The 27755-nt window shown below is 44.0% G+C and overlaps 1 protein-coding gene across 5 annotated transcripts in view; it reads left to right on the top strand.

Annotated features, from left to right (window-relative positions):
* Positions 1-1307: 1307 nt before the first annotated feature.
* PARVA (parvin alpha) overlaps positions 1308-27755 on the top strand; it is a 238667-nt gene continuing 212219 nt past the window's right edge. The window contains exon 1 of one of the 5 annotated variants that reach the window (XM_075927862.2): positions 1308-1640. In XM_075927862.2, the coding sequence (XP_075783977.2) occupies positions 1502-1640 (139 nt within the window). In that variant the 5' untranslated portion in view covers positions 1308-1501. The remainder of the gene's footprint in view (positions 1641-27755) is intronic. The other 4 variants (XM_075927860.2, XM_075927859.2, XM_075927863.2 and 1 more) reach the window with 4 other exon arrangements.

Genomic DNA, 27755 nt, shown 5'->3' with positions numbered 1-27755 from the left:
TTGATCATTGTCTTCGGTCCACCCTCTCTGGGGCACCTGGTGCTGGCCACTGTCAGTAGACAGGATACTGGGCTAGATGGACCTTTGGTCTGACCCAGTACGGCTGTTCTTTTGTTATGTTCTTATGAGAGTCCCAGACCACACCAGCGGCAACTGCTCAGGCAGTGTGCGCCTTGCTCCTCCGCTCCCCACAGCAGCATGCGCTGCCTGAGCAGTTGGTGCTGGAGCAGTCCCAGATTCCCACTCCTTCACCTTCCATGAGACAGGAAGGCGGCAGGGGAACGAAGTCCCGAGGACATGATGGACCTGCATTTTAGGTACCATGCCAGCTGTTTGGGGGGTGGAAAAGAAGAGCAGTCCAGGCACTTCCGGGACCTGGTGTGCAGCTGCAGAGCTCCCCCTAACGCTGCAGGAAGCCTGCGCTACCTCGTTGTCAAGCCTCGCGATTGACTGGTCGGTGACCACAGGTGTAGTATTAACCCAAATCCCAATGCAGTATAAGAATAACTAGGCTGGATTAGAATCCTGAGCTGTATTTTAGGAGCATCTGATACACCTTTTGAATGGGGGAAACAGAGGATGTCAAGGTGGCTTTTAACTAGCTTTTTGTGGCCACCAGGCATTGGGCCATCTGACTACCGGCCCAAGCCCTAATGTTAAATTTGATGGCTATTTTAATGTATGTCAGCTACCAATGAACTCAAGGGCCACAGTAGAACTGCAGCCTGTGTACTTGTGTTGGCTGGAAAAGGAATAAAGCTGCTCTCACTTTCCTCAGTCCACCTGCCTAGGGCCAAGGCCCGATCTTTCTCTGAAGGATCAGAATCTGCATTACTCCCTCCCCCCCATTGTCACAAATGTGTTATTGTATTTATAAAGTGCCAAAACTCTTTACAAAGAAGTGAAGGTAAGTCCCCTCCTGGGGACAAGCCTACAGGGCCACTTGTGTGTTTACAGGCTGGAGCTGCTTGCAGCCTTCAGGAAATGGAATTTGATTTTGTCCACTTTCGGACACATACCTTAAGCTTCATTTCAGAGCTGACGGGGAGACCTAGCAGTTATACTTACAAAAGACTGAGGAGCCAAGGGTGCAGGGGCAGGAGATAATGCTTTGGCCTGAATAACTGGTTTCCAACAAAACAGAACTAATAACCATGCAAACCACGGCAAGAAGGTCTCCGTGAGCTTTGCTCGGAATCCGCCAATGAAATAATTGATACTGGGCTGGCCGGGACGGGCCGCTCTTAACGTCCATGCACCTGGCAGGATGCACCCGCCGGGCGGGCAGAGCCCAGGCTCCCCCAGCGGCGGGGCAGGAAGGGCTGGCGCGTGGCGGGCAGGGCTGCGAGCGGGGAGCCCGGCGCGGCGGGAGGGGGCGGGAAGGAGAGAGCGGGAGCGGCTGGACACGCTTGGGATAATTCCGCTTCCGTCCGGAGCAGGAGCAGCCTCTCGCTCCAGCTGCTCCCAGCCGCCTCCCCCAGCCCGCAGCCCCGGCAGCGACATGGCAGCCTCGCCCCAGAAGTCGCCCCCCGCCCCCAAGTCGCCCCCCACCCCCAAGTCGCCCCCCTCGCGGAAGAAGGATGACTCCTTCCTGGGCAAGCTCGGAGGGACCCTGGCCCGCAGGAAAAAAGCCAAAGAAGGTAAAAGGGGGGCACTACCAGCCCCCCATCGGAGCAGGAGCCCGCTGAGCGGGGTGGGTGCGGCCGGGCTGCGTCGCGCTTTCCCGGGAGCCCTGCGGGAAGCGGAGTCGGCTCCTCCGGGCTCGTCCCGCCGCGCTCGGCCTTGCCCCGCGCGTCGGCTCCTTAGCTAGTGGCAGCCTCTGGCGGGCCGGTTAACCCTCGTACTCGGGCTGAGGAGAAGGGCTTGTTCTGGATGCAGACTCTTGCGGTGCAGGGCCTCTGCGCACGCCCCTCGGCGGCATGTCTTCCCCCAGTGGCTAGAAAGCGCCGAGCGCCCTGACCGCGTCCCAGTTCATGTTCCCTGGGAATGTGCAGTTGGCAGCTGGCCACGAGAAGCCGACAGGGCGACTTGTGTGTTTACATGCCGGGGCTGCTTGCGGCCTTCCGGGAATGGAATTTGACTTTGTAGAGGTTTTGAAATGTACCTTAAGCTTCATTTTTAATTTAATCTTAGAGCTGATTGCAGGATCTAGCAGTCTGCAGAAGAGTGAGGGGGGATTTGATAGCAGCCTTCAACTTCCTGAAGGGAGGTTCCAAAGAGGATGGAGAGAGGCTGTTCATAGTAGTGACAGATGGTAGAACAAGGAGCAATGGGCTCAAGTTGCCTTGGGGGAGGTGTAGGTTGGATATTAGAAAATGCTATTTCCCTAGGAGGGTTGTGAAGCACTGGAATGGGTTACAAAGGGAGGGGGTGGAATCTCCATCCCTAGCAGTGTTTAAGTCTTGGCTTGACAAAGCCCAGGCTGGGATGGTTTAGTTGGGTTGGTCCTGCTTTGAGCAGGGGTTGGACTCAATGACTCCTGAGGTCTCTTCCAGCCCTAGAATTCTATGATTCCATGCTTACAAAAAAATAAGAGGGGGGGGGGAGAGTGTGTACACAATGTATTTGGGTTGAATAACTACTTTTCTACAAAACTGAAGTAAAAGCCATGAAAATAATGGCAAGAACTTTTCCTACTGAGCTTTGTTAAAATTACTCTAATGAAATTTATAACTGGCTGGTCAGGAGATGCACATATTAAAGACCTAGGCGCAAAGAGGATTGTTTTCCAGGAAATTAGGACCAAATTTAGGTGGAGCAAGGGAAGATGTTGTAACACTTAAGAAATTATGCCATTTCATTAACACAGATGAAGTAACATACACATAATGGGTCTGAATCATCTATATGGCAACATTCTGCTATGCCACCAGTGTGAAATGGCCCTAAAACAGGCTTAATGACTGGAGGTAGTATACTTTCAATGCTCATTTGTCCAGTTTATGCAGTTATCCAGATTATTAAACTCTTCTCACTGTAGTTTTTGTATCAACTCTGATGTAAGGGTGATCCTGCTGTGGCTTTGAGTTCATTTTGCTTGAGGAAAAGGTGCATTGACAGGTTGCCCGCCACACCAAACCTCTGTTTGTGGTTTTGTTTCTTTAGCAGCCTGGCATAAACTGGAGCAGACCTTAGGCATATCTAACTTGTTGTATGTCCCCAGCAGAAATAGTGCAAAGGTGAATTTTGAGCATCCATGCATTGAACTGTGCTCTGTGCAGATCAGCCACAAACCGGAATCTGGATCCGTATATTTTAACTGTAGCTTTTAACACTAACGAGAAAAAAAAAAGCAAACTCAACACTAAGCATGATCACACACTCCTTGACTTGTCCTATTATGGCAACACAGATTATATACTGTTGCATGTTCATCTGAGAGATTGGTGGAGTATTGAAGCATAATAGGAGGTATAAAAAGAAACATTATACTTAGAATTTCATTGTTTCTCTTGTTTTATTTTAAAATGATGCAATACATTTATTTTTCTCACTTATTAAAAATTCTTTAAAGAAATGTGTGAAATTAAAGAACACATATATTTGCAGTATATATTGTACACAGGAATCATTCTTACTACAGTGGGGATTTTTTTAGTTTGAATAATATTTTTCACTGTTCACAGCTTTACAAATGGTTTCATTTGACATACTGCACTTGCTAAGCGTGTTTGATGACATTGTATTGAGGTCAAAGTAACAGCCCTGTCTGGGTTGATTTAGTTGGGATTGGTCCTGCTTTGGGCAGGGGCCTGGACTTGATGACCTCCTGAGGTCTCTTCCAGCTCTATGATTCTATATTTTTCTGTTTTTAAAGGTTTTGTGTATAATAAGAGATTTTTTCTTAGTCTGTCACCCTCTTTCAAGTCACTCATGATTAGACTCTTTTAAAAAGGCCTATCTAGACCATTGAAAGAAGAGACCACCTTTTCCCCTGTCAGATTTTGTATGAGTCTGGTGTATTGATCAGGCGACTAGGAGTTGGGGCCTATTTGTGACTTCATTGAAGAGTCACTCTGGCCAACAACCACAAAAAGAACTCGGGTACCTACTTTCCCAACTTGAGATGCATAAGCCCAAAATTTAGGGCCCACTGACATCCGCAAACCCCCTGCTTGGCTGTGAACCTGGAATGTGGGAAAGTGGTGTTCAGTTTTGCCCTTTATGTGATGGGGAAAAGGATATAAAGAGGGGTCTCCATCCCACCTCCAATGAGTGTCATAACCACTGGGATATGGGATATTCTGATGCAAGTTGGTCTCTCTCTCCTATTGAAGCTGTTCTACTTTTGCTAAATAAATAGTCTTTGGACTTGGTGAACTAGAGAGACTCTGCTCTAACCACAAGGCCATAGAATCATTCTCATGCTTTCTTTCTGTTGGATAATGTGGAAATAGAAAATATTTCACCCTCTGTATATGACATGAACGTGATAGAAGTTTCCGGGGGTGCTGAGTTAGTCTGCACAGAAAAAAACAACAAATGGTCTGAGAGCACTTTATAGACTAACAAAACATGTAGATGGTATCATGAGCTTTCATGGGCACAGCCCACTTCTTCACATGACCAGAGTTTTGAGTCAAAGATGTGCAGACCCAAAATAAATAGGAGAGAAGAGAAGGGGAAGGGAAAAAAGGAAGGTGTGGGAGACAGGGAGCAGAGGGTATCGAAAATTCAGGAAGGTAAAGAGAGAATCAGTAAGTATCTGAAGACTGGGTTGTTAAAACAAAGCAGATAAGAATCAAAGTCAATTGATAGTATCCTTCCTGACAGGAATTCACACAAAGAACTGTTTGCATCTTCATTGACTGTTGTTAGGCAGATAGTGTCCCAACCATCCTTCACCACGATTGAATATGATAGCCAGCTTCATTCCAAATACATATTTGAAATATATAGTGAACCCCTCCCCAACCCATTAGTGACAGGTTTATCATCTGTATCTATACAGTTGTGAAGATTCCTCTTGTTCTTGATGATAATTTTTATAATTCCTTATTTCTTTTAATCCTGGTGGTCACAGAGATTATAAATGGCCCACATTTTCTACTTTCTGACTTGTTACTTGCCATTAACCACAACTGCTTCCCTCCCTCCCTCATTTGTTATATATTGATTTGTAAGTGTTCTTAAACAATTGCTCATTTTCAGTTCTACTTTTCTGATGAGATTTTTATCACAATCAATTCTGCTTATAATTATTTTTAGCTAAATAATCAGACCCCCTTTACTTTTCTAAGTATATGTATTATTGCTACGACTATATTATGTTTGCACAAAACGAAATCAGGTTATAATCACTTGTATCTAAAGCATCACTTTTGTTTACTTGGTTAAGTCATCAGTCAAATTCTGGTTGGCTGACAGACTTCACTGGGCCCTGGGCAAGGTTTGGAGGCATCTGTGGGTCTCCGGATGGGGTGGGGCTGGAGGGTAGCCTCCCCAGCCAGCTTTTCAGCATCACCCAGCATGCACTGCCTCCAGCAGTGATTTAAAGGGCCCAAGATTCTGGCTGCTGGTGCCATTGCAGCTATGGCCAAGAGCCCTGAGCCTTTTTAAATTGCTGGGCCACAGGGCATTTACCCCTTCCCTCTCTTCCTACTCCTGCTCTCTAGTCGGCAGGCCTGGTCAAATTGAGTCTAATAGTGAAATGTGGTTTGTTTGATATTGTCTCCCGAACACTAAGAGCCAGGATTATCACATTTGCTATGCAGCTTTCTCTCATCATAACTTAAAAGCAAGGTCAGGGTTTGGTTGCGCCAGGAAAATGGGTGTTCCTGTAATGGGATTGAGTCTCATAAATTGGAAAGAGAGAGCTATGCTATATAATGACCACATGGGGGCAGCAGGGGATATGAGATGGAAAGTAGGGACAGTTATACTGCATAATGACCACAGGGGACTGCAAGGAGCCAGAGATGGAGACCAGGACAGTTATAATCCCATTGGGGCAACAGAGGGCGGGGGGAGAATGGGACAACTATCTATGATATATTTGAGAGAGTTTGTCTATTTGTGTGTCTGTCTTCCCCTGCTGTCCCCTCTAGAGCTGCAATGGCCATGGAGAGGCACTTCTCACCTGGTCTCAAATGACTGGGGTAGTCCTCCCTCCCCTGGACAGCCTGCATAATGAACTTCTCATCCACAACCCCATCCCAGAGCAATGACTTAAATGAAGAAAAACAAAAATTAACAGAGTTAAGGACCCGGGCAACAAATCTTCTGGTTATAAATAATACATCAATACATATCCAATGTGACTTCATAATTCTGCCATCAAAAAATGCTTTAATTCAGCCAGGATAATATTGAACACTCTTACAAATAATAACAATAAAGGCAATGTCCAAAATACCCCACAAAATGAAAGTCTAGTTGGCATTTAAAATGTCTATGTAGTGAAGAGTTAATGAAAAATAAACTAAGGAATCTTCTTGTGAAAGCAACAGTAAAATCTACATAGTTCTAAATTCAGCAAAATAACTTATTTAGGATACAGATTGCACCTCTATAAACCAGAACTCTCTGGTCCAGCAACATCCATCTTCTGAATGTTCCAGAATCAGTGTGTCTTGGTGCACTGCGAGGAGCAGGTGCACCTGGATCCCAGTGCTATGCAGGGATGAGGGAGGTGATGCATAGTTCTGCTGGGCTGCAGGTAAGGGGGGTGTATCAATTGGGAAGTCTATGGGAGGGTGAGATGGTAGGGATGGGGGGGGATAGCAGCAGGGTTTTCCCTGGCCTGGAAAAATCCCTCTTCCAGGACCAGTTCGGTCCTGAGTGTGCCAGACCAGGGAGGTCCAATCTGTACCAATATACAATTTATATGAATACAATATTTTGCATTTAATGGGCCTTTAAGGACTTGAAAGCTCTTTGCAAAGGTTGGTATTATTCCTGTTTTTACAGGTGGGAAAACTGAATGATCTTAAACAAGTTAAGTAACATCTCCAAAGCTACACGTTCAATGGCAGAGCAAGGAATAATTCACATTATTCAAAAGAAAGAAATACTATGAAGTATGAAGGCATGACCAAACTCAAGAGACTATCCGGAGATGCCCCCACCTAATAAAGCAAATTTCTGCTATGGTCAGATGAGCTATGAACAAATGTTAGATAGCAACAATAAGGAAATGTTTATTTGTAAAATATGTCACTGAAATAGTTTTTAAAATGATTTTACATCTCCTAAATTTGGGTGATAAGGAATGTAGATTGCTTTATATTTCCTCTTTTCCTATCACTTGGTCTTGTACTGTATTTTACTGGCAATTTTACTCATTGGTGACTTTTAAGGATGAATATCTAAATTCTGAATGTTGGGAGTAAAAATGTTGCTTCTTCAATAAAGTAATAAAAAGGCTACATTTTCTGTTTGTATCTAATGACATAAAAATCAAGTGCCTAGATCTGTGTACAATATATTATAAATTAATACGTTTATAAGTGAAATAATTAATTTTCACTTAATACAAGCAATAGTTTGATCCTATCTAGTTTAGATTAATTGGAGTAGGATCACATCCTAAAATAAATATTTAAAGGTTTAATTCATCCCATATATGAAGCTGAAGCAGGTTCAATCATACAACTGAGGGATAAATACCATAGCTGGGCTATAAATCCCATTTTACCAGCAGTAATGCTTTTTACCAATTAGAAACACTTTCCTAAGCTCTTCAGTGTTCAAGACCACTTTCTAGCAAATCTGTAAGTAGTGGAAGAAGAGAACAAAATGATTCCTTCCTTTTTTATTTTCTGATGTATTCTATTATTATCTTATGAGACTTTCATGGTGAGTTCAATAAGGTCACATATGATTGTTCTTGAATATTCCTGGCCTGTGCTGATGGACTTAAACATTTCACACTTCATAATAGTCTATGTTAGTGGAGAATCTTAAGAATTGGACCCTGACACTGTCATAAATCTGTGATACATTCAGCAAGGCAGAGCAAAGTTCAAAATGGCTTAAATTGTCATAGGAGCAGATGCAGAACAGACAGTTTGGATGAAGAGAGCCATTACTGTTCAATGTACAGGCTCAGTCAAACTTTCAGTTGATATAAAATCAATTTTAAGTAATTTGGCCTCCCTTCCATCTAGGTTATTTTGTACTGATGGTGCAAGAGTTAGAATGAATTTTCCTGCAGCTTCCACTTTCATGACATTATCTCCTTCGTTTTCCCCTTTTTTAAATCTTGTTTTCACTTTGGTGCTAGGAGTCAGAGGAGCTTATATTTCTACTGACTTTTAAGGAAAGTTAATGATGTTAGCATATATGTTTTAGATTTTCCTATTGATAACATCTCCTAAATTCCCAGCCTTTAAGTTGATATCAGGTGGGATATGAGTGTAATGTAGTTAGAATTTTAAAAAAAAAATGATCACAAGCATGCAGTGTTGCGAGCTTTTCAGATATTTTACATTATCTGAAATGTGTGCATTTTTAATGAAAAGTCAGTAACTAAATTGCTGTCTCATATGGTTTATTGAAGGATAAATAATATATATATGTCCCATTGTGGAAGAAATTAATTCTTTAGAGTATAAATACATTTTTTTTTGAGACCTGAGTACTATTTTTTATGAACCCAGTTCTGTAATTCCTCTTCAAGTTAAATACGCATTTAGTACACACAAGTGGCAAGTCTATTTTCATGACTAAATATGATTTTGCATCAGCAAAAGTAGCAGAATCTGACTGAAATAAAGGGTGAATTGCTTAGATCCAGGGGCTATGTCTCTTTAAGGCCCCAAACCAGTCACACACCATGCTCCAGTTGCTAGTTTGGTCAGCAAAAAGTTGCACAAGCAAATCCCCTTAGACCAGTAATCTCCAACCTTTTAAAGCATGAGATAACTTTTTGAATTTAAGTACAATCCACGATCTACCTCAAACTTGCCCTGCCCACTCCATCCTTTTCACCAGGCTGGGGCTGGACACTGCTTACCTAAGGGGCCCCTGGATGGTGGAGTAGTGGTGCTGATGTAATTACCACCAGGTGGATTTGAACCTGGGTCCTCTGGAGTTTAATATAGGATCCTCTACCCCTTTGAGCTATAAAGCCACTTGAGTTTCAGTCTATCCTGTGGAGGTCTCTTGCTCTTATCTGTTGCTGTGGTCTAGGTGCCACTGCAGGGAACAGTGAGCCACACTAGGGCTATGTCTACACAGCTTCCTTCTTCTGCAAAAGCCTATGCAAATGAAGCACAGATTAGCATATTGCCACACTTCATTTGCATAATTACTTAGGGGCCATTTTGTGCAAGAAGTTTTTGCGCAAGAGCCATTCTTCCTGAAAAAATGAGGAAGAATGGCTCTTGTGCAAAAACTTCTTGTGCAAAACCAGCACCTAATTAATTATGCAAATGAAGTGCAACAATATGCTAATCTGCACTTCATTTGCATAGGCTTTTGTGGAAGAAGGAAGCTGTGTAGACATAGCCTAGGTGTATGGGTTACACTAAGGCAGGCTCAACCCTTCCGTGGCCCTGCACCACTCTCCAAAGCAGCCAGCAAACTCCTTCCATCTCAAGCTCTGTTGTGCCCCCTCCTCCATTCTGTGGAGATAGAATACAAGGTCGGAGGGGGGCACCCTGACATCAATGCCCCTCTTCTTCCTCCCCTCCTCTGCACAGCAAGCAGGAGGCTCCCCAGGAGGAGGGGCAGTTCCAAGGGAAAGGGCAGGAGATGAGCAGCAGTTGGGAGAGGGGTAGCTCAACTGCTGGCACTTGATAGCCTCTTGGCCAAACCAGTCAGGATCACTTGTCAGAGGCTCCAAGATCTACCAGTAAATCAGGATCTATTGGTTGATGACCACTGCTTACACACTCCAGCTTTATCTGTGCCAAAACCAGCACCACAACTTACACAGGCGAGGATTTATGAAAATCAATCTCACCAACTCCAAACAGGTTCTCCCAGTCCCAAAGGACCTACCACAGGACAATATATACTTCAGACTTTACCAAAGAGCATGCTGGGCCAATCCTTTAGAATCTGAAATCTAAAGGGTTATTAATAAAAGAAAGAAAAGGTTGAGAGTAGGCATGTTAAAGAGAATACATTACATACATCAAACACCAAGTTCTTGATGCAGGCTCTTAGCAGAGATGTAACCAACTGCTAGCTTAAAAGTCTCTGGAGTACATCCTCTGTGAGGATGGGTCAACAAATCCTCCATAGCAAGGATGCTTCTGAAGTTAAGAGCAGGATTGAAGACAAATATGGAGGAACCCTCAGGTTCCTTTTATAATCTTGCCCAGGCAGAGACAACTCCTTTGTTCACCTGAGTGATGGTACCTCCCAAACTGGAGCTGGCCACATGATCAAGTGACCTGTCCATGTCCCTTTAGGCAAGCTCCGACCTCCCACTGTGCCTGCTGGTCTGCAGGTTTCCAGCTGCGTTCCTCAGGTGTTTATTGGCAACCTTGAAAGCCTTTGTCCATGCAGCATGGCTATTTAGCATAGCTATTCACTGAATAACCACTCCTCACAGTAGGTGATCTCCTAGCCAGAAAACATTTAAAATACAAGTACAGAGCCCATATTCATAATGTTACATATAAAAACTGTACAAGTAGAACCAGCAGAGCATAGGCTTTCATTAAACATCTCACTTGACCCACTTTTCACAGAATTTGGGGCAAACACACAGCAGTGGGTGCAGCTATAATCTGCATTATTTTATTAAAATCCACTAACGTGACACCACCGACCCCAGTAAATTTTGCAGAAATATGGATTGAGGTTTGTTCATCTCTGCTTTGTTCTTCATTTTAGGGAATAAGTAGGGATTCTAAGCAAGTTTAAATGGGTTTGTGGGTTTTTACTTTTACTCTTGGCTAATGGTAGATTTGAAATGGGATTCACACAGGGAATAGGAATATGTCTGTATCAAGACCTTATTTTATATGGGAGAGTAGGTAACATTTATGAATGAAACATCAGTATTTTGCCTGTAGGCCTTATTATATCAGAATTGCAGTATGCTTGTGCTTCAGAGGTCTGACAGTATATTTACCTCAGGATATTGAAGTTAATGTATAGCATTTAAAGTGCAGTATGTGATTATAACTTTCCCTGCATGCTATATTTATGCACATTCTCTTTTTTCCTGCTGTGGTCCTGGGTGTCAGGTAAAATATATTTAGTATCTCCTCTGAAAAATTAAATGGGTTAGAGCAGGTACAGTGGAGAATATAGTGAGTTGATTAAATAGCAGGCACAACAGAAAACAAGGAAGAAAGAAATGATGAAAAGATAGTACAACATGAGAATCTAGATTGCCCAACGCCTTAGAGTTATATCACTTTTGTTGTCCCTTTTCTCCTTTAGACCTTTCTGAGTATATCTACGTATTTTGAAGAAAAGGAAATCCTACCTCGACAGATTTCACTCTGAGTTTCTCTCTGAAAATATGTATGTCTGTACCTTACCTATGCCCTTATTAAGGCAGCCAGTGGTGCAGCATCTGCTGGATGCCAGAGACTTGAACCTGACCAGGAAAGGTTAGTGGGATCACTAGTGGAGAAACACCTGCCTCCTGTCCTTTGAGATCTTACACTCACAATGTAGAGGAGAAGCAGATACAGGACTCTTGAGGGAAGTGTAAGTTGTGTTTGGGGATTTCTTGCTGTGTGCTGAGCTTGTGTTTGTGAGTGAGGGTTGGTGTGTGTTTGTTTTTTGTTGTTGTTGTTTTTTCCCCTGTGTTTGAGAGTGAGGCTTTTTTTTTTTCACTTCCCCTTTCCCTTCCCCATCTTCTTCATGGAGTGTGCGCTGTGAGTGGCAGGTGGAAACTATTGGCTTCTAATTAAAGTTTGAATTCTAGAAGCCTCTGCTGATTGGCTGAGCCTTGGTAGGGAGAGGGACTTTTAGGCAGTCCAGGGCTTTATAAAGCAGTGAGCAAGCGACCAAAGAGCTTGCGAATAGGTGAGTGCGAACAGGGAGTTTAGAGAGAGAGTTGGGAAGGGGGTGAGGTTCTCTTGCCTTTCTTTTTAAATCCTTTCTCCAGGACAGCAGGGATGAATGGTGATAGGGCTGCTGTTGTTACCTGCACAGCGTGTGCCGTGTTTGTCTTCCTCCCGGAAGAAAGAACGGATTTCAAGCTGGCAGCCATTTTGGAAGAAAAAATTTAGAGGACTGGAGGCCCAAGTGTCGACCCTACACTCGATCAGAGAGGATGAAGACTTTCTCGATAGAAGGCAGCATTTAATCCTTCAAGCACGGCAGGCGGAAGAGCCAGAGAGGGCAGTATGGGACCAGGAAGAGAACTGGCAGCATGTAACTTCTAGAAGGGAAAAAAGGCCAGCACGGGAATCCTCCAATGCTATAGAGGTAAGTAATCACTTTCAGGCTCTCTCCACAGGCTCTGCAGTAGTAAATGCTTTGGAAGAGACATCATAAGGAAGAAACTGCAAGGGAACACGATCTACTCGAAGGCATGGGATGCGTAGTCCTAGGGATGGGGGTTCCATGACCACCACTCCTAAAAGAAGACAACGGGTGGTGGTGGTCGGGGACTCCCTCCTAAGAGAGACTGAGCCATCCATCTGCCATCCGGACCTAGAATATCGAGAGGTGTGCTGCTTATGGGATGCTTGAATTCAGGATGTGACTGAGAGGCTTACCAAACTGATCAAACCTTTGGATTGCTACCCCTTCCTGCTTCTCCACGTGGGAACTAACGATACGGCCAAGAATGACCTTGAGTGGGTTACTGTGGATTATGTAGCGCTGGGAAGAAGGATCCAAGAATTTGGAATGCAAATGGTGTTCTCGTCCATCCTCCCTATTGAAGGGAAAGGACTGGGCTGGGATCGTCGAATTGAGGAAGTAAATGCGTGGTTGCGCAGGTGGTGTCGCACAGAGGGCTTCGGTTTCTTTGATCATGGGACTCTGTTCCGGGCACAAGGATTGTTAGGAAGAGATGGGATCCACCTAACCTAGAAAGGAAGGAGCATTTTTGCGGGCAGGCTTGCAAAACTAGTGAGGAGGGCTTTAAACTAGGTTCGTTGGGGGTCAGTGACCAAAACCCTGAGGGGAGTGGGAAAGTCGGACACTGGGAAGAAATGCAAAGAGGAACGAGCAAGAAAGGAGGACTCCTGATTTGAATGGAGAATATAGGGCGCTCAACTGGTTGTCTGAGATGTTTGTATACTAATGCGAGAAGCCTGGGCAACAAACAGGGAGAATTGGAGGCCCTGACCCAGTCAAAGAAATATGATTTAATTGGGATAACAGAGACTTGGTGGGATGACTCACATGACTGAAGCCCTGTCATGGAAGGGTATAGATTGTTCAGGAAGAACAGGCAGGGGAGAAAAGGAGGAGGAGTTGCACTATACGTAAGAGAGCACTATGATTGCTCTGAACTCCAGTATATAGAGGGAGAAAAACCTGTTGAGAGCCTATGGGTTCAGTTTAGAGGTGCAAACAACAGCAGCGATGTTGTGGTAGGTGTCTACTATAGGCCACCAAATCAGGTGGATGAGGTAGATAAGGCTTTCTTCGGACAACTGAGAGAAACTTCCAGATTGCAGGCCCTAGTTCTTGTGGGGGACTTTAATCACATGATGGGCAGAATCCCTTGGGATGCTAACATGAAGGGGAAAGGAGTCCAGGACAGCTGGCAGTATTTTAAAGAAGCCTTATTGAAGGCACAGAAAGAAACCATCCCGATGTGTAGCAAGAGAGGCAAACATGGTAGGAGACCGGACTGGCTTACAGGAGAAATCCTTGGTGAACTTAAGCACAAAATGGAAGCTTACAAAAAGGGGAAACTTGGACAAATGACCAGGGAGGGATTTAAATGTATAGCTCGAGAATGCCGGGGGGTTATCAAGAAGGTGAAATTGCAATTGGAATTGCGATTGGCAAAGGATGTGGAGGATAACAAGAAAGGTTTCTACAGGCATGTTAACAAGAAGAAGGTGATCAGAGAGGGTGTGGGGCCCCTACTGGATGAAGGAGGTCACCTAGTGACAGATGATGTGGAGAAAGCTGAAGTACTCGATGCTTTCCTTGCCTCTGTATTCACGGACAAGGTCGGCTCCCGGACTAATGTGCTAAGTGACGCAAGATGGAATGAAGATGAGCAGCCGTTGGTAGGTAACGAACAGGTTAGAAATTATTTAGAAAAGCTAAACGTACACAAATCCATGGGTCCGGACTTAATGCATCCGAGGTTACTGAGGGAGTTGGCAAATGTCAGTGAGGAGACTTTGGCCATTATATTTGAAAAATCATGGAGATCGGGAGAGATCCTGGATGTTTGGAAAAAGGCAAATGTAGTGCCCATCTTAAAAAAAGGAAGAAGGATAATCCAGGGAACTATAGGCTGGTCAGTCTTACCTCGGTTCCTGGAAAAATCATGGAAGGGATCCTTAAGGAATCCATTTTGAGGCACTTGGAAGAGAGGAAAGTGATTAGGAATAGTCAGCATGGATTCACAAAGGGCAAGTCATGCCTGACCAATCTGATTAGCTTCTATGATGAGGTAAATGGCTCTGTGGACGTGGGAAAGTCAGTGGATGTAATATACCTTGAATTTAGCAAGGCTTTTGATACGGTCTCCCACAATATTCTTGCCAGCAAGTTAAGGGAATGTGGAGTGGATAAATGGACGGTAAGATTGATAGAAAGCTAGCTAGAAGGCTGGGCCCAGCGGGTAGTGATCAACAGCTTGGTCTCAGGATGGCAGTCGGTTTCTAGCGGAGTGCCCCAAGGTTCAGTTCTTGGACCGGTTTCGTTCAATATCTTTATTAATGACCTGGATGAGGGGATGGATTGCACCCTCAGAAAGTTTGCAGATGATACTAAGCTAGGGGGAGAGGTAGATAGGGTCCAGAGTGACTTAGACAAATTGGAGGATTGGGCCACAAGAAATCTGATGAGGTTCAACAAGGACAAGTGCAGAGTCCTGCACTTGGAACGGAAGAATCCCAAGTAGTGTTACAGGCTGGGGACCAACCAGCTAAGTAGTAGTTCTGCAGAAAAGGACCTGGGGGTTACTGTGGATGAGAAGCTAGATATGAGTCAACAGTGTGCCCTTGTAGCCAAGAAGGCTAATGGCATATGAGGTTGCATTAAGAGGAGCACTGCCAGCAGATCCAGAGATGTCATTATTTCCCTTTATTCGGCTCTGATGAAGCCACATCTGGAGTACTGTGTCCAGTTCTGGACCCCCCACTACAAAAAGGATGTGGACACATTGGAGACGGTCTAGTGGAGGGCAACCCAAATGATTAGGGGCATGGAGCACATGACCTATGAGGAGAGGCTGAGGGAGTTGGGTCTTTTTAGTCTGCAGAAGTGAAGAGTGAGGGGGGATTCGATAGCAGCCTTCAACTTCCTGAAGGGAGGTTCTAAAGAGGATGGAGAGAGGCTGTTCTCAGTAGTGACAGATTGCAGAACAAGGAGCAATGGTCTCAAGTTGTGGTGGGAGAGGTCCAGGTTGGATATTAGGAAAAACCATTTCACTAGGAGAGTGGTAAATCACTGGAATGGGTTACCTAGTGAAGTAGTGGAGTCTTCATCCCTAGAGGTGTTTATGTCTCAGCTTGACAAAGCCCTGGCTGGGTTGATTTAGTTGGGATTGGTCCTGCCTAGAGCAGGGGGCTGGATTTGATGACCTTCTGAGGTCTTTTCCAGCTCTATGAGTCTATGAATGTACATGGTCTAGCTCATAATCCATAGTCCTAAAGTCAAGAGGACCGCTGCCTCCATTGTGATGGATGTGGGTAGGGGTCAAATTCTGGTACAAGAGATTTGCCCTGTGGATTGTGCTTAGAATACAAGCTGGTCAGAAGTCTCTGTATTCAACACTACCAGTGCAATTTGAAAAGAACAGACTTGAAAATCACTGGCCAGAATAATTCACTTACTTCCTTATCATTGCCACTCATCATCAAACCATCCCTGCCTCTCTTATTGGGGGAGAATCAACCAGTGGAAGTATATTCTTCTTGTAAGGGCAATATCAGGCATATGACCGGTGCATGGAGCCGCTTTAGGATTTAGGATTAAGACATGCTTGTGGGATACATGAGCTGCCTTTTCAAACAGAATGTGATTTCACTGTGCCCTGTTAGTAGCTATTTACTTATTTTTGTCTGATTTACCTTTTAATTCAGAGTATATTTTTCCTACTTTGAATTGTTTTGCATAAGGTCCTGTATAATCCTTCTCAATGTCTCAATGAGTCTCTCTTGTGGAAAAGAGTTCCTTGGATCTTTGTACTTGAATTTTCAATGGAAATTGGCATGCAGGCTTATTGCCACTAAATTTGTTTTAGAAACGAATCAGTCCCAGATTAGATGGACAATTTGTTTGCTGCAAAAATGTCCTTTTGTCACATTTTTTTAAAACCTGAAATAAAGTCTTCATTTTCTGTTCTTATTGGTTCCAGAACAGAGTAATACAGGCAGTCCCCGAGTTACGCGGATCCGACTTATGTCGGATCCGCAGTTACGAACAGGGCTTTTCTCGCCCCGGAAGACTGGAGCGGCGGGACACCCAGATGCACTGCAGTCCCGCCGCCCCCGTCCTCCGGGGCGAGAAAAGCTGCTCCACGTCTCCCTGGTCTGCTGGGGGGGAACCCTCCCCCCCGCAGACCAAGGAGATGTGGAGCAAAGCCGCGGATCACGCCAGCTGCGGGACAGCCCAGGCGCGCCTGGGCTGTCCCGCTGCGGGCGTGCTCCAAGGCTTTGCTCCCCGTCTCCCTGGTCAGCAGACCAGGGAGACGGAGCAAAGCCGTGGAGGACGCGGGCGGTCCCGCCACCCGCGTCTCCCTGGTCTGCTGGGGGGGGGGGGTGCAGCTAGTGCCCCCCCTCCCCTCCCCTCCCAGCAGACCAGGCTTTTCTTGCCTACGCCTGGGGTAGAGCAGCTGGGGCGCTGCCGGGTTGGTCCCGCAGCGCCGCTCCTCGGCGCTACTGTGCCAACCCGGCAGCACCCCAGGTGCTCTGCCCCAGGCGTCCTGATTCAGCCGCTGCTGAAACTGACCAGGGGCTGACTACAGGAAGCCCGAGGCAGAGTTGCTCTGCCCCGGGCTTCCTGGAATCAGCCGCTGATCAGTTTCAGCAGCAGCTGACTTGGGGACGCCTGGGGTTCTTAAATTTACTACTCTTCTGTGGGCTGCAGTACATTGGTCTCATGTCAGATTTGGATTTTCTGGTGTTGGAGACCTGTGATATACAGAAGATAAGCTGCCCTAGATGAATGGGTGGTTTCTTTTGGTCTCAAACTATAGAACTCTGCCAAAAAGTAAATTTATCTGGAAATGTTGGCACATTTTTAAGAATAAAGAGTGTTGATAAGTTCTCTCTTCTATATAATGTATAAATAACTTTAATTCCATAAGTGTTCCTCTAAAGAACATTGAAATTTGTTATGAAAATAGCTCTCATTGTGGTATACAGCCTTGACAAAACAGGGTATGTCCATATTTTTACACAATGGTTAAAATGATTATTTTTATACAGATTAAGCATAACACTAAATAATAGTGAACATTTGCCATTGTAGACAACCCACTTATTGGGTTGTCTACAATGGCAAAATGAATTTCATTGTTAATGACCTCACTCTGAACTTCCACTATGGAAGGCAGTGTCTTGGTGGAAAGTGAAATTAATAATATACATATCTAACTACATTATTAATATCTGATAAATGTCAATAGAGAGACATAGACCTCTCCAAATTGAATACAGATATTGACCTCTGGAAGTAGGGCTTAACACTCAAAGTCCATATATCTTAGGGAAAACATGCAGGTGTCTTCCCATTGCCAGGCAAGTGGACGATGTTTAGAAGTCACCGAATCTGTCTAATTATGCCAATGGAAAACTGAAGCAGTCTGCAGAGCTATGTAGCTTGTCCAAATAACCCAGTCACTGATAGCTCAGCACTCACGTCCAAAAGTCCCACTGCCCTGGTTAGCCTAATGAACAGGATTCATGACTACAGGCAGCCAAGAGAGCATGTATGTGTATTAGGGCTGCTTCAGCCTGGCTGGGCCCACTGCACTGAGTAGAAGGTGGGGAGCACTCACACATGACCAGGCTGGAGCAGTCCCCTGCCGGTGATGTGGTGGGCCTGGCCTGGCCAGAGAAGCACCCTGCCATGTTGTTGTGCTACCACACCAGGATTTTTACATCCCTAATGTGCATCAAGTTAGGATTTCTGAGACAGGAATGTCTAAATTGCTAATCCAGCTCTGAGCTGGAATAATGAGATTATTCGATGCTTCATTGAATTGGTCATGGAGTTACTTCGAGTACATGTAGTGCAGAAGGGGAGGGACATAGCGCTTTTGTATTTCTGCAGATGGCCTTTTTGGAGTTAGCCAAAATAGGCTTCCACACTGGGTAACAGGATGAATAGGTTGACAGGGCGAGAGTCCATTTTCCATGTATTTGTGTGTGTGTAAGAGAAGCATAAAACTTTGTCAGAGTACAGCTCTCTATGTGTTTTTCTTAAGTTTCCTGTCCAGCTGTAGAGTTATGTTTAACCCTAATGTTTTTTCTGGACCTAAGTCAGTAAGTAGTGGAATAAAGATTCAAAAGAGCACTAATGTCTAGGAGATCCTAGACTTTGATCAAGTGAGGCATAGCTGTCATTACTTAAGGGTGTTATTAATTAAAATCATGAAATTACAGGAGGTACACTTGCTATTAGGTAAAAAAAACACTTTTTGAGTGTAAAAATTATTGAAGTACAATACATTTCAGCATACCAGTTATCAGACTGCATGAATATGACAAATTAGGTGGCCAGAGAATCTTTTGATACAAGTAGTTCTATTTTTCTGTTCTCCACTTTTTAGGCTTCTCTTTGACAGCACTGCATCAGAAACTGTGTCAGGTACCATGCATCTGAATCATCCACATGAATTTTACCAGTGAGAATGATCATTTTTCTTTTTTGTGGCCAATAGGAATAGAAAGTATGATCCTTTCAGTGGGAAGAGAGGAAATTTTAAAGTAGCTCAGAAAAAAAGGGCAATTGCTATTTCAAAAGATCCAATTAAAATAGAATAAAGGAAATCTAAGTATGGCTCAGAACCAAAGCAATAGATTCAAACTCCCTTGGAGATTAGGTCAGATCCTTTTTATTCATATGACCCATATTTTAGAATGAGCGAAATAAAAATTGCTACTTTTTTTGGGAGGGTGATGTCTGAAATCAATCTGTCCCCTCTTTCTCTCACTCCCTTCCATCAGCAGGCCTGAGTTCAAGGCTAAAAAAAAGTAACCATTTGAATACTCTGTGCTATGCATTCAGATTCAGGAAGGAGCCTTCTGTGTTTTGAATGAGGAATGTGTAGCACAATGCTACATGTTTACGATACGCTAATGGGGTTTATAGGAGTCACATCCTACGACTGTTTTGTTGTAGTTTTGAGTGTGAATGGGAATCAGTGAAGCTATGGCAACTTACAGCAGCTAAGGATCTATCCAAAACTCTCTCAAGTTATCATTTTCTTCAATACTTCCCTAAAATTCATCAGATCTATGGATTGGCATGGAAAAAAAATGTCACATTGAAAGGGTTTCTTCCTCATTTTTTAATTTTCTGTCTTTTCTTACACAGCTTTGGGGCATAAATGCGTGTGTGTGTGTGTGTGTGCGCGTGCACGCGCATGTGTGTGTGTTCCATCTGATTCCTTCACTTCATTCATCTGACAAAGTGAGCTGCTACTACTGAAAGCTTATGTCCTAATCAATGTGTTAGTCTTTAAGGTACTACCAGACTACTTGTTTTTGCTGCAGCAGACTAACATGAAGCTTTAAACATATTAAACATACATGAAATAGTTTATCATATAGCATCTGAATAAATGTCTTCATAGAGAGACTGTTTCTGGTGCATACTATACTGGATGTATACTGGGCTTTATAAACAAATTCCCTACAAGGATTGCGGGGTGCAGGTGCTTAGTAGGGCACAAGGTGGCTCCAGTAGCCAGATCACAAGGAAATTTGGGATGAATTGGAATAAGTCCCAGGAATGAGTTAACAGATATTGACCAAGAGTGTTTCTGAACAGAGGGCTGCATTTCTTTTTAATGCAGATCTGGCATTTTTTAATTTGGATTTGCTTTTAATGGGTGTTTTTTGGAAGTGAAGTACATCCAGTCCTAGAGTAAGTGATGCTGGTAAATTTGCACTGCATTTGACCCCAGGGATCCTCATATTTCATTGTTAAGGGGACTATTCATGTGTTCTATATAAAATATTATGAGTTGATCTGGTTCTTATGAATAAAAAGTGATTGCTAAATGTAAAAAAATATAATCTCAGTGGATACTGTAGAAACTACAGAGCAGAATTTGGCAGAATTAGAGTAGGACTGTAGAATGCATGTAATAGGTGTGTAATGCTCAGAAACAAACAGCTGTGAAAAAGACTAAAGCAGACTATAGTTCTGTTTTGATTAGCATTATTGTATGAGGATTAATTTTTTTCTTCCAAAAATTCAGATTTTGTAAAAATAGAATAAAACAGGCTGAGTGAGAAATTAGAATGGAATAATATGAACAAATTTAGCTGAAAGTATCATCTCAGGATTATTGGTTTAGCATGCCTTAGCTACAGTATCTTTTTTCCAATGTCTTTGAGAAATGAAATAGTTTCCTATTATCTCTACTCTAGAGAATTTTATTCTAGGCATCTTAATACACTTTAAAATGGGCAATGGGGTGGTAAGTGTTATTTCCATTTTACAAATGGAGAAACTGAGGCAGAAATAGATGCAGTGACCTGGCTTCCTTCTGACCTGAGGCATTGGGATAGCTAGGACTAGAACTTGTGTCTGACTCCCACCTGACTTCTTTTTAATGCTACCTGTCACTTTCATGCTTTTCACTTTTGAATGATCTGTTTTATTAGTTCCTTTTGCAGCAAGAGACACCAAACTAAATTAGCTTAACCTCCTAGATGCCTAATATAGTGGCTCTGCTCCATCTGATCCCACAATTCAAGTCCAAGCACTCCTGTTTGAGTAATAAATCCCAAGCAGATAAGGAAGTTTGTACCCATACAGGAAACTGAATTTAACTGTGTGTATTCATGAATTGTTTATTTTTTCATTAGAACTGGGCTGCTGCTTTTTTTCTCTTCTTGCATTCTTTTTCCTTGTGTGACTCCATCAGAAAGAAGAAAAAAGCATATGGTACTGTTTTGTGGTGGGCATTGTGCTGAATGAGAACTAAAGAACATTTCTTTGCTAAGTTGCTGTTTGCCTTGCACACTATCACAAAGCAGAATCAAGATGCTAATTTTTGTGATGACTTATTTAGTGAAGTTTAAAAGGGGATATTTTAATTGGTGATGATGGGGATTCTTTAATGTATGAAACTATTTTAATCATTTATTTGTGTAGCTATTTATTTAGAAATATGAAACAGTTCATATTTGTTCACCTTGAACATTTATTTTAAAAACCTATGCATAAGAAAGAAAAAGAAATATCAGCAATTGAGACTAAAAACAAAAAAACACATGCACTGCTTAGACTTTCTATATTCTCTGTAGATATATTTTGCTATATTCATTTTATCAAAAGTTACTGTTTGCAGTTAAAACAGTAACACAAAACCCTGAAATATGGGCCTAATCCTTTTGCCTTTTGCACAGACAGAACTCCCATTGACTTCAGAAGGAGGTTTGTGTAATAAAAAAGTGGTCTACTAACATTAAAATATACAGTGTCAGATCATCAGCTGGGGTAGGTGGGCACAGCTCAACTTAGTTAAATGCGACTAATGTCTTGTGCATGGTAGGTAAAACCAGATTACAGTGATGGTACTTTATTAATTAATATTGTCAAATTTAAAAAAAAATCTGGCATTTTTTGTGGTTGCTTAAAGTCTTATTAGCATAAAGTGTTTTGTGCTCAGGAACTGAAAATGTGCAAATATGTCTTCAAAAACATTTCACTGTTTTCATGAGAGAGTGAAGAAAATAGATGTAATCAAAAATTGGAATTAAATAGTTTGGCTAATTAATAGAACTGCAGATGCAGAATAGAAAATCTGTGGGTTGGACCTGGCTCTTAACTTAATGTTAACTTGCATTTAATTAGCCAGACCAGATGGAAGGTGGCTAAGCTTTACATGAAGGCTTGTGGGAAAAAGACATAATCTTCCATTTTGCCAAAGGAACTAATACCACAGATTAAAGCTTGGTGTTCTTTTCAGAATATAAAGCCACGGATGCAGTGTCTGACAGCAAGAAACAGCAAGGGCACTAGGAAAATAGCTTAAGCCCTAGATGCCTAATATAGTGGCTCTGTTTCATTTGATCCCACATTTCAAGTCCTAACACTCCTGTTTGTGTAATAAATCCCAAGAAGACAAGGATATTTGTGGATTTTGGTCTTGTATAAGTAAGTGGGGTCACTTCTGCAAAATTTGTGCTCATGGGGAAGGAAAGCATAAAGGATTCACTTCATTGCTAAGAAAGGACTCAATCCTGTAAATGCTAAGCCTCCTGGCTCAATTTAGCAAAGCACTTCATTCCATGCTTAATGATAAGTATGGGAGTAGGCAAGTCAGTGGAACTGTTGGTGTGCTTAAGTTCTGCTCTGGGCTGATCCAGCATGCACAGCACTTTCAGGCTTGAGCCATAAATATGCATCACATTAGAGCATGCAAATGGAATAAGAAGAGCAGAGTGGTAAGCATTTCAGCAAGGAATTGCACATGCTTAAAAAGAAAGGAAATTAAAGTATAAATAAAAATAATTGTAATGAGAATTAAGGAAAGTAGGTCATGGCTCTGATGTTTCCCTGAACATTCAGTCACTCATGGGGCTGCTTCGAGGGCTGCTTCTTATAGTCACTCAAGGCAGCCTGTGGAATATTCCTGGCCTGAAGCTGGGCTGCAGCAAAATTCAGGAACAGGTCTTTCTTCAGCCCCGCATGCTCTATTCTCTCCTCCCCCAGGCATCCCTCAGCCTCCACCTGCTCTGCATGTTCCCCCCTCGCTTGTATATCCACTGGCCTGCTATTGCTGTGCAATTTATAACCCTCTGGCAGCCCCCTGTCACACCAGTACTGCAGCGTGGTTAGAGTGATTTCCTGCTGCTCGCTCCACGGGGCTGCCAAGACATCACTGCGGCCTGTGTGTGTTTGTGTGTCTCCATGCACTGCTCCAGCTTCTGGGAGCAGCGCACAGACACACACACACACAATCACCCGCCTTGGGGGTAGCAGGCAGGCTGGAGGATGCTTGGGAGGAAGTGTGCAGCAGGCAGGCAGCAGTGCATGAAGACCTCCGCTGCCAAAGTGGGTGCGCTGGGTAAATGTGGCACCCTATTCCCCTCCCCTGCACCTTCTTACACAGGCTATTCCCTTCCAGAGCCTACACCTTCTCCCGACACCCTCTCCAGTCCCCAAACTCCCTCTCAGAGCCTGATCCCAGCACTTCCTCCAGCACCCCCAGCACCTGCCCCAGGCCGGAGCTTTCACCCAGCACCCAGACTCCTTCCCAGAGCCTGCTCTCAAATCCCAAACTACATCCTAGAACCTGCATCCCAGACCCCTTCCTGCCAAACTTCCCACTAGGGTTGCCAGATGGTTGAAACAAAAATACCAACACACCTGCCCCCAAAAAGGGAAAAAATTCTGTTGAAGGGAAAAAAAGGCTCCAAATAAGGCAAATAAAATAAAATAAAACAACATTAAAAGCATGTCCCCCTTTAAGAGTTTGTGCAGGGAAAGGAACAGCTTGTGAACAGGAACAGCTAACAGGGAGTGTGGAGAGGGAGTTCTCCAGGTAAAAGAGGAGTAAAAACGGGACCCTTATGGTAAGTGGCTGTCTGGAGTGTGTGTTTGTGTGTGGGGGAGTTATTTGCTGTGTGCTGAGCTTGTGTTTGTTTGTTTGTTTGTTTGAAGGAGCTTCTAAAAGGTTTGAAATCTAGAAGCCTCTGTTAATTGGCTGAGCCTCAGTCAGGGGGAGGGGCTACCAGAGCTACATAAGCCTGTGACTCAGCGAGCAGGGAGCTTGTGAACAGGAACAGCTAACAGGGAGTTTGGAGAGGGAGTTTAGAGGGGGAATTCAGAGGGCACTAGTGACTTCTGACCTTCTTTAAACATTACTCTTAGAATAATCTATATTCCAGAGGTTTAAAAAGAATCCCAGTTTGTACTTAAACGTATTCATTAGAAAAATGGAGATAGAAGCCCAGCAGCAGGGTGGGGGCTATCTTGTTTATTACGTCGAGTGTAACATGTGAGCGGGTGGCGTATGTGTGCACCCATTGCAAGGAGCTCCTGACCCTCAGAGACCAAGTTCGGGCTTTGGAGGCCAGGGTGGCTGAACTGTAGGAGCTAAGGGAGGTAGAGAGCTATGTTGATGAGACTTTCCGGGACACTGTAGTACTGTCCCACCTCCAGTCTGAGAGCCCCAGTGCTCTTAAGGAGGATGAAAGTCTCAAGGGAACAGAGCATTCAGTGGGAGCAGAGGGAAACCATCCCGTAGTTGGGACCCTCCTCCCAGAGGATGTTGCGGTATCCTCTCGCACTGAGGATAGTTCTGAGGCGGAGGGAATGCCAGCTAGGAAGAGGCAGGTGTTAGTTGTGGGTGATTCGATCATTAGAAACATAGATAGTTGGGTTTGTGATGACCGGGAGAACTGTATGGTCACTTGCCTGCCTGGTGCGAAGGTTGCGGATCTCTCGAGGCATTTAGCTAGACTTCTATGTAGTGCTGGGGAGGAGCTGGTGGTCGTGATACATGTAGGTACCAATGACGTAGGGAAGGATAGGAGAGATGTCTTGGAGGCCAAATTGAGGCTGCTAGGAAAGAGACTGAAATCCAGGACCTCTATGGTGGCATTCTCGGAAATGCTTCCAGATCCACACGCAGGGCTAGGTAGGCAGGCAGAGCTTCAGAGTCTCAATTCGTGGATGAGACGATGGTGTAGGGAAGAGGGGTTTGGATTTATTAGGAACTGGGGACACTTTTGGGAGAGGGGGAGCCTATACAGGAAGGATGGGCTCCACCTAAACCAGGGTGGAACCAGACTGCTGGCACTAAACATTAAAAAGGCCGTAGAGCAGTTTTTAAACTAAGAGATGGGGGAAAGCCGATTGGTGTGGAGATACACGTAAATTGGAGGGAGACTTCTCTTAGAGGAGAATCCGTTGATAGAGATTCTCTAAGCTGTAGTCAGAGAGAGAGGAGGGGAGAGGGCAAACCATGGGCCAGAGCAGACAAACAACCGCATACAAAGGAATCCAATGCATCAGGGAAGGGCAGACAAATAAGCAGTGGCAAATTTGTAAAGTGCTTGTACACAAATGCTAGGAGTCTGACTAATAAGATTGGTGAACTAGAGTACCTCGTATTAAATGAGGAGGTTGACATAATAGGAATCACTGAAACCTGGTGGAATGAGGAAAATCTGTGAGACACAATCATACCAGGATATAAAATATATCAAAAGGATAGAGCAGGCCGGGTGGGTGGCGGAGTGGCACTGTATGTGAAAGATAATGTAGAATCAAATGAAATAAAAATATTAAGTGAATCAACATGTTCCATAGAATCGCTATGGATAGTAATTCTATGCTCCAATAATAAGAAATTAGCAGTAGGGATATATTACCGACCACCTGACAAGGACAGCGATACTGACATTGAAATGCTGAGGGAGATTAGAGAGGCTACCAAAATAAAGAACTGTATAATAATGGGGGATTTTAATTACCCCCATATTGACTGGATACATGTCACCTCAGGAAGAGAAGCAGAGAGAAAATTTCTCAATGGCTTAAATGACTGCTTTTTGGAGCAGCTGATGCAGGAACCCACAAGGGGAGAGGCAATTCTCGATTTAGTCCTGAGTGGAATGCAGGATCAGGTCCAGGAAATAACTGTTACAGGACCGCTTGGGAATAGCGACCATAATATAATAACATTCAACATTCCAGTGGTGGAAAGAACACCTCAGCAGTCTAGCTCCCTGGCGTTTAATTTCAAAAAGGGGAATTACACAAAAATGAGGAGGCTAGTTAAACAGAATTTGAAAGGCACAGTGACTAGAGACAAATCCCTGAAAGCTGCATGGAAACTCTTTAAAGACACCATAATAGAGGCCCAACTTAAATGTATACCCCAAATTAAAAAACATAGCAAGAGACCTAAAAAAGAGTCACCGTGGCTTAACCACCATGTAAAAGAAGCTGTGAGGGACAAAAAGGTATCTTTTAAGAAGTGGAAGTCCAATCCTAGTGAGATAAATAGAAAGGAACATAAACACTGTCAAATCAAGTGTAAACATGTAATAAGAAAAGCAAAAAAAGATTTTGAGGAACAGCTAGCCAAAAACTCAAAAAGAAATAACAAAACGTTTTTTAAGTACATCAGAAGCAGGAAGCCTGCTAAAAAACCTGTGGGACCCCTAGATGATCGAGCTATAAAAGGAGCAATCAAGGATGATAAAGCCATTGCAGAGAAGCTAAATTATTTATTTGCTTCAGTCTTCACTGCTGAGGAAGTTGGGGAGATTCCCAAATCTGCACCGTCCTTTGTTGGTGATGAATCCGAGGAACTGTCCCGGATTGAAGTGATATTAGAGGAGGATTTGGAACAAATATAAAAATTTAATGTTAACAAATCTCCAGGACCGGATATCATTCATCCAAGGGTTCTAAAAGAACTCAAATGGGAAATTGCTGAACTATTATCTGTGGTTTGTAACCTGTCCCTTAAATTGGCTTCCGTACCTAATGACTGGAAGGTAGTCAACGTGACACCAATATTTAAAAAGGGCTCTGGAGGCGATCCTGGAAATTACAGACCAGTAACTCTAACTTCAGTACCGAGCAAATTAGTCAAAACAATAGTAAAGAATAAAATTGTGAGGCATATAGAAGAACATAATTTGTTGGACAAAAGTCAACATGGTTTCTGTAAAGGGAAATCCTGTCTTACTAATCTATTAGGGTATGTCTACACTACAAAGTTAATTCGAACTAACAGACGTTAGTTCGAATTAACTTTGATAGAAGCTACACATACAAACCGCTAGTTCGAACTTAATTCGAAGTAGCGGAGTGCTTAATTCGAACTAGGTAAACTTCATTCTACGAGGACTAACGCCTAGTTCAAATTAAGCAGTTCGAATTAAGGGCTGTGTGACCACTTAATTCGAAGTAGTGGGAGGCTAGCCCTCCCCAGCTTTCCCTGGTGGCCACTCTGGGCACCACCAGGAATACTCGTCTGCCCCCTCCTGGCCTCGGAGCCCTTAAAGGGGCACAGTCTGGCTACGGTGCCAAGGCCAGGTGCAAGCATGCCAGCACCCAGCCAGCAGACCCTGCATCTGGCATGGCACGAACCAGCCACCCGCTGCCACCCAGCCCTCCGCCTCTTCCCGGGACCAGGCTGGCGGCTCCCGGGAGCCTGCCCAGGTCCACAAGAGGCGGGAGCCCACCTGGTCTAGTGCGGACATTGTGGACTTCATCCACGACCTCCGCACTAGGCACAGGAAAGTGGCCGTCTAGGGCAGGATAGCTGCCAGCCTGGCCATCCAGGAGCAGGTGTGCATGAAAATCAGGGTGGTCCAGTGAGACCCCCGACCCTGAGCCCTGAGCTTAGAATGGCCGTACTGGGTCAGACCAAAGGTCCATCTAGCCCAATAGCCTGTCTGCCGACAGTGGCCAACACTAGGGACCCTGGAGGGGATGGACCGAAACAATGGCTAAGCCATTTGTCTCGTGCCATCCATCTCCAGCCTTCCACA

This window comes from Pelodiscus sinensis, chromosome 5 (genome assembly GCF_052426305.1).
Source record: "Pelodiscus sinensis isolate ZL-2025 chromosome 5, ASM5242630v1, whole genome shotgun sequence".
Classification (NCBI taxonomy): domain Eukaryota; kingdom Metazoa; phylum Chordata; order Testudines; family Trionychidae; genus Pelodiscus; species Pelodiscus sinensis.
This window is presented reverse-complemented; position numbering and strand designations above follow the sequence as displayed.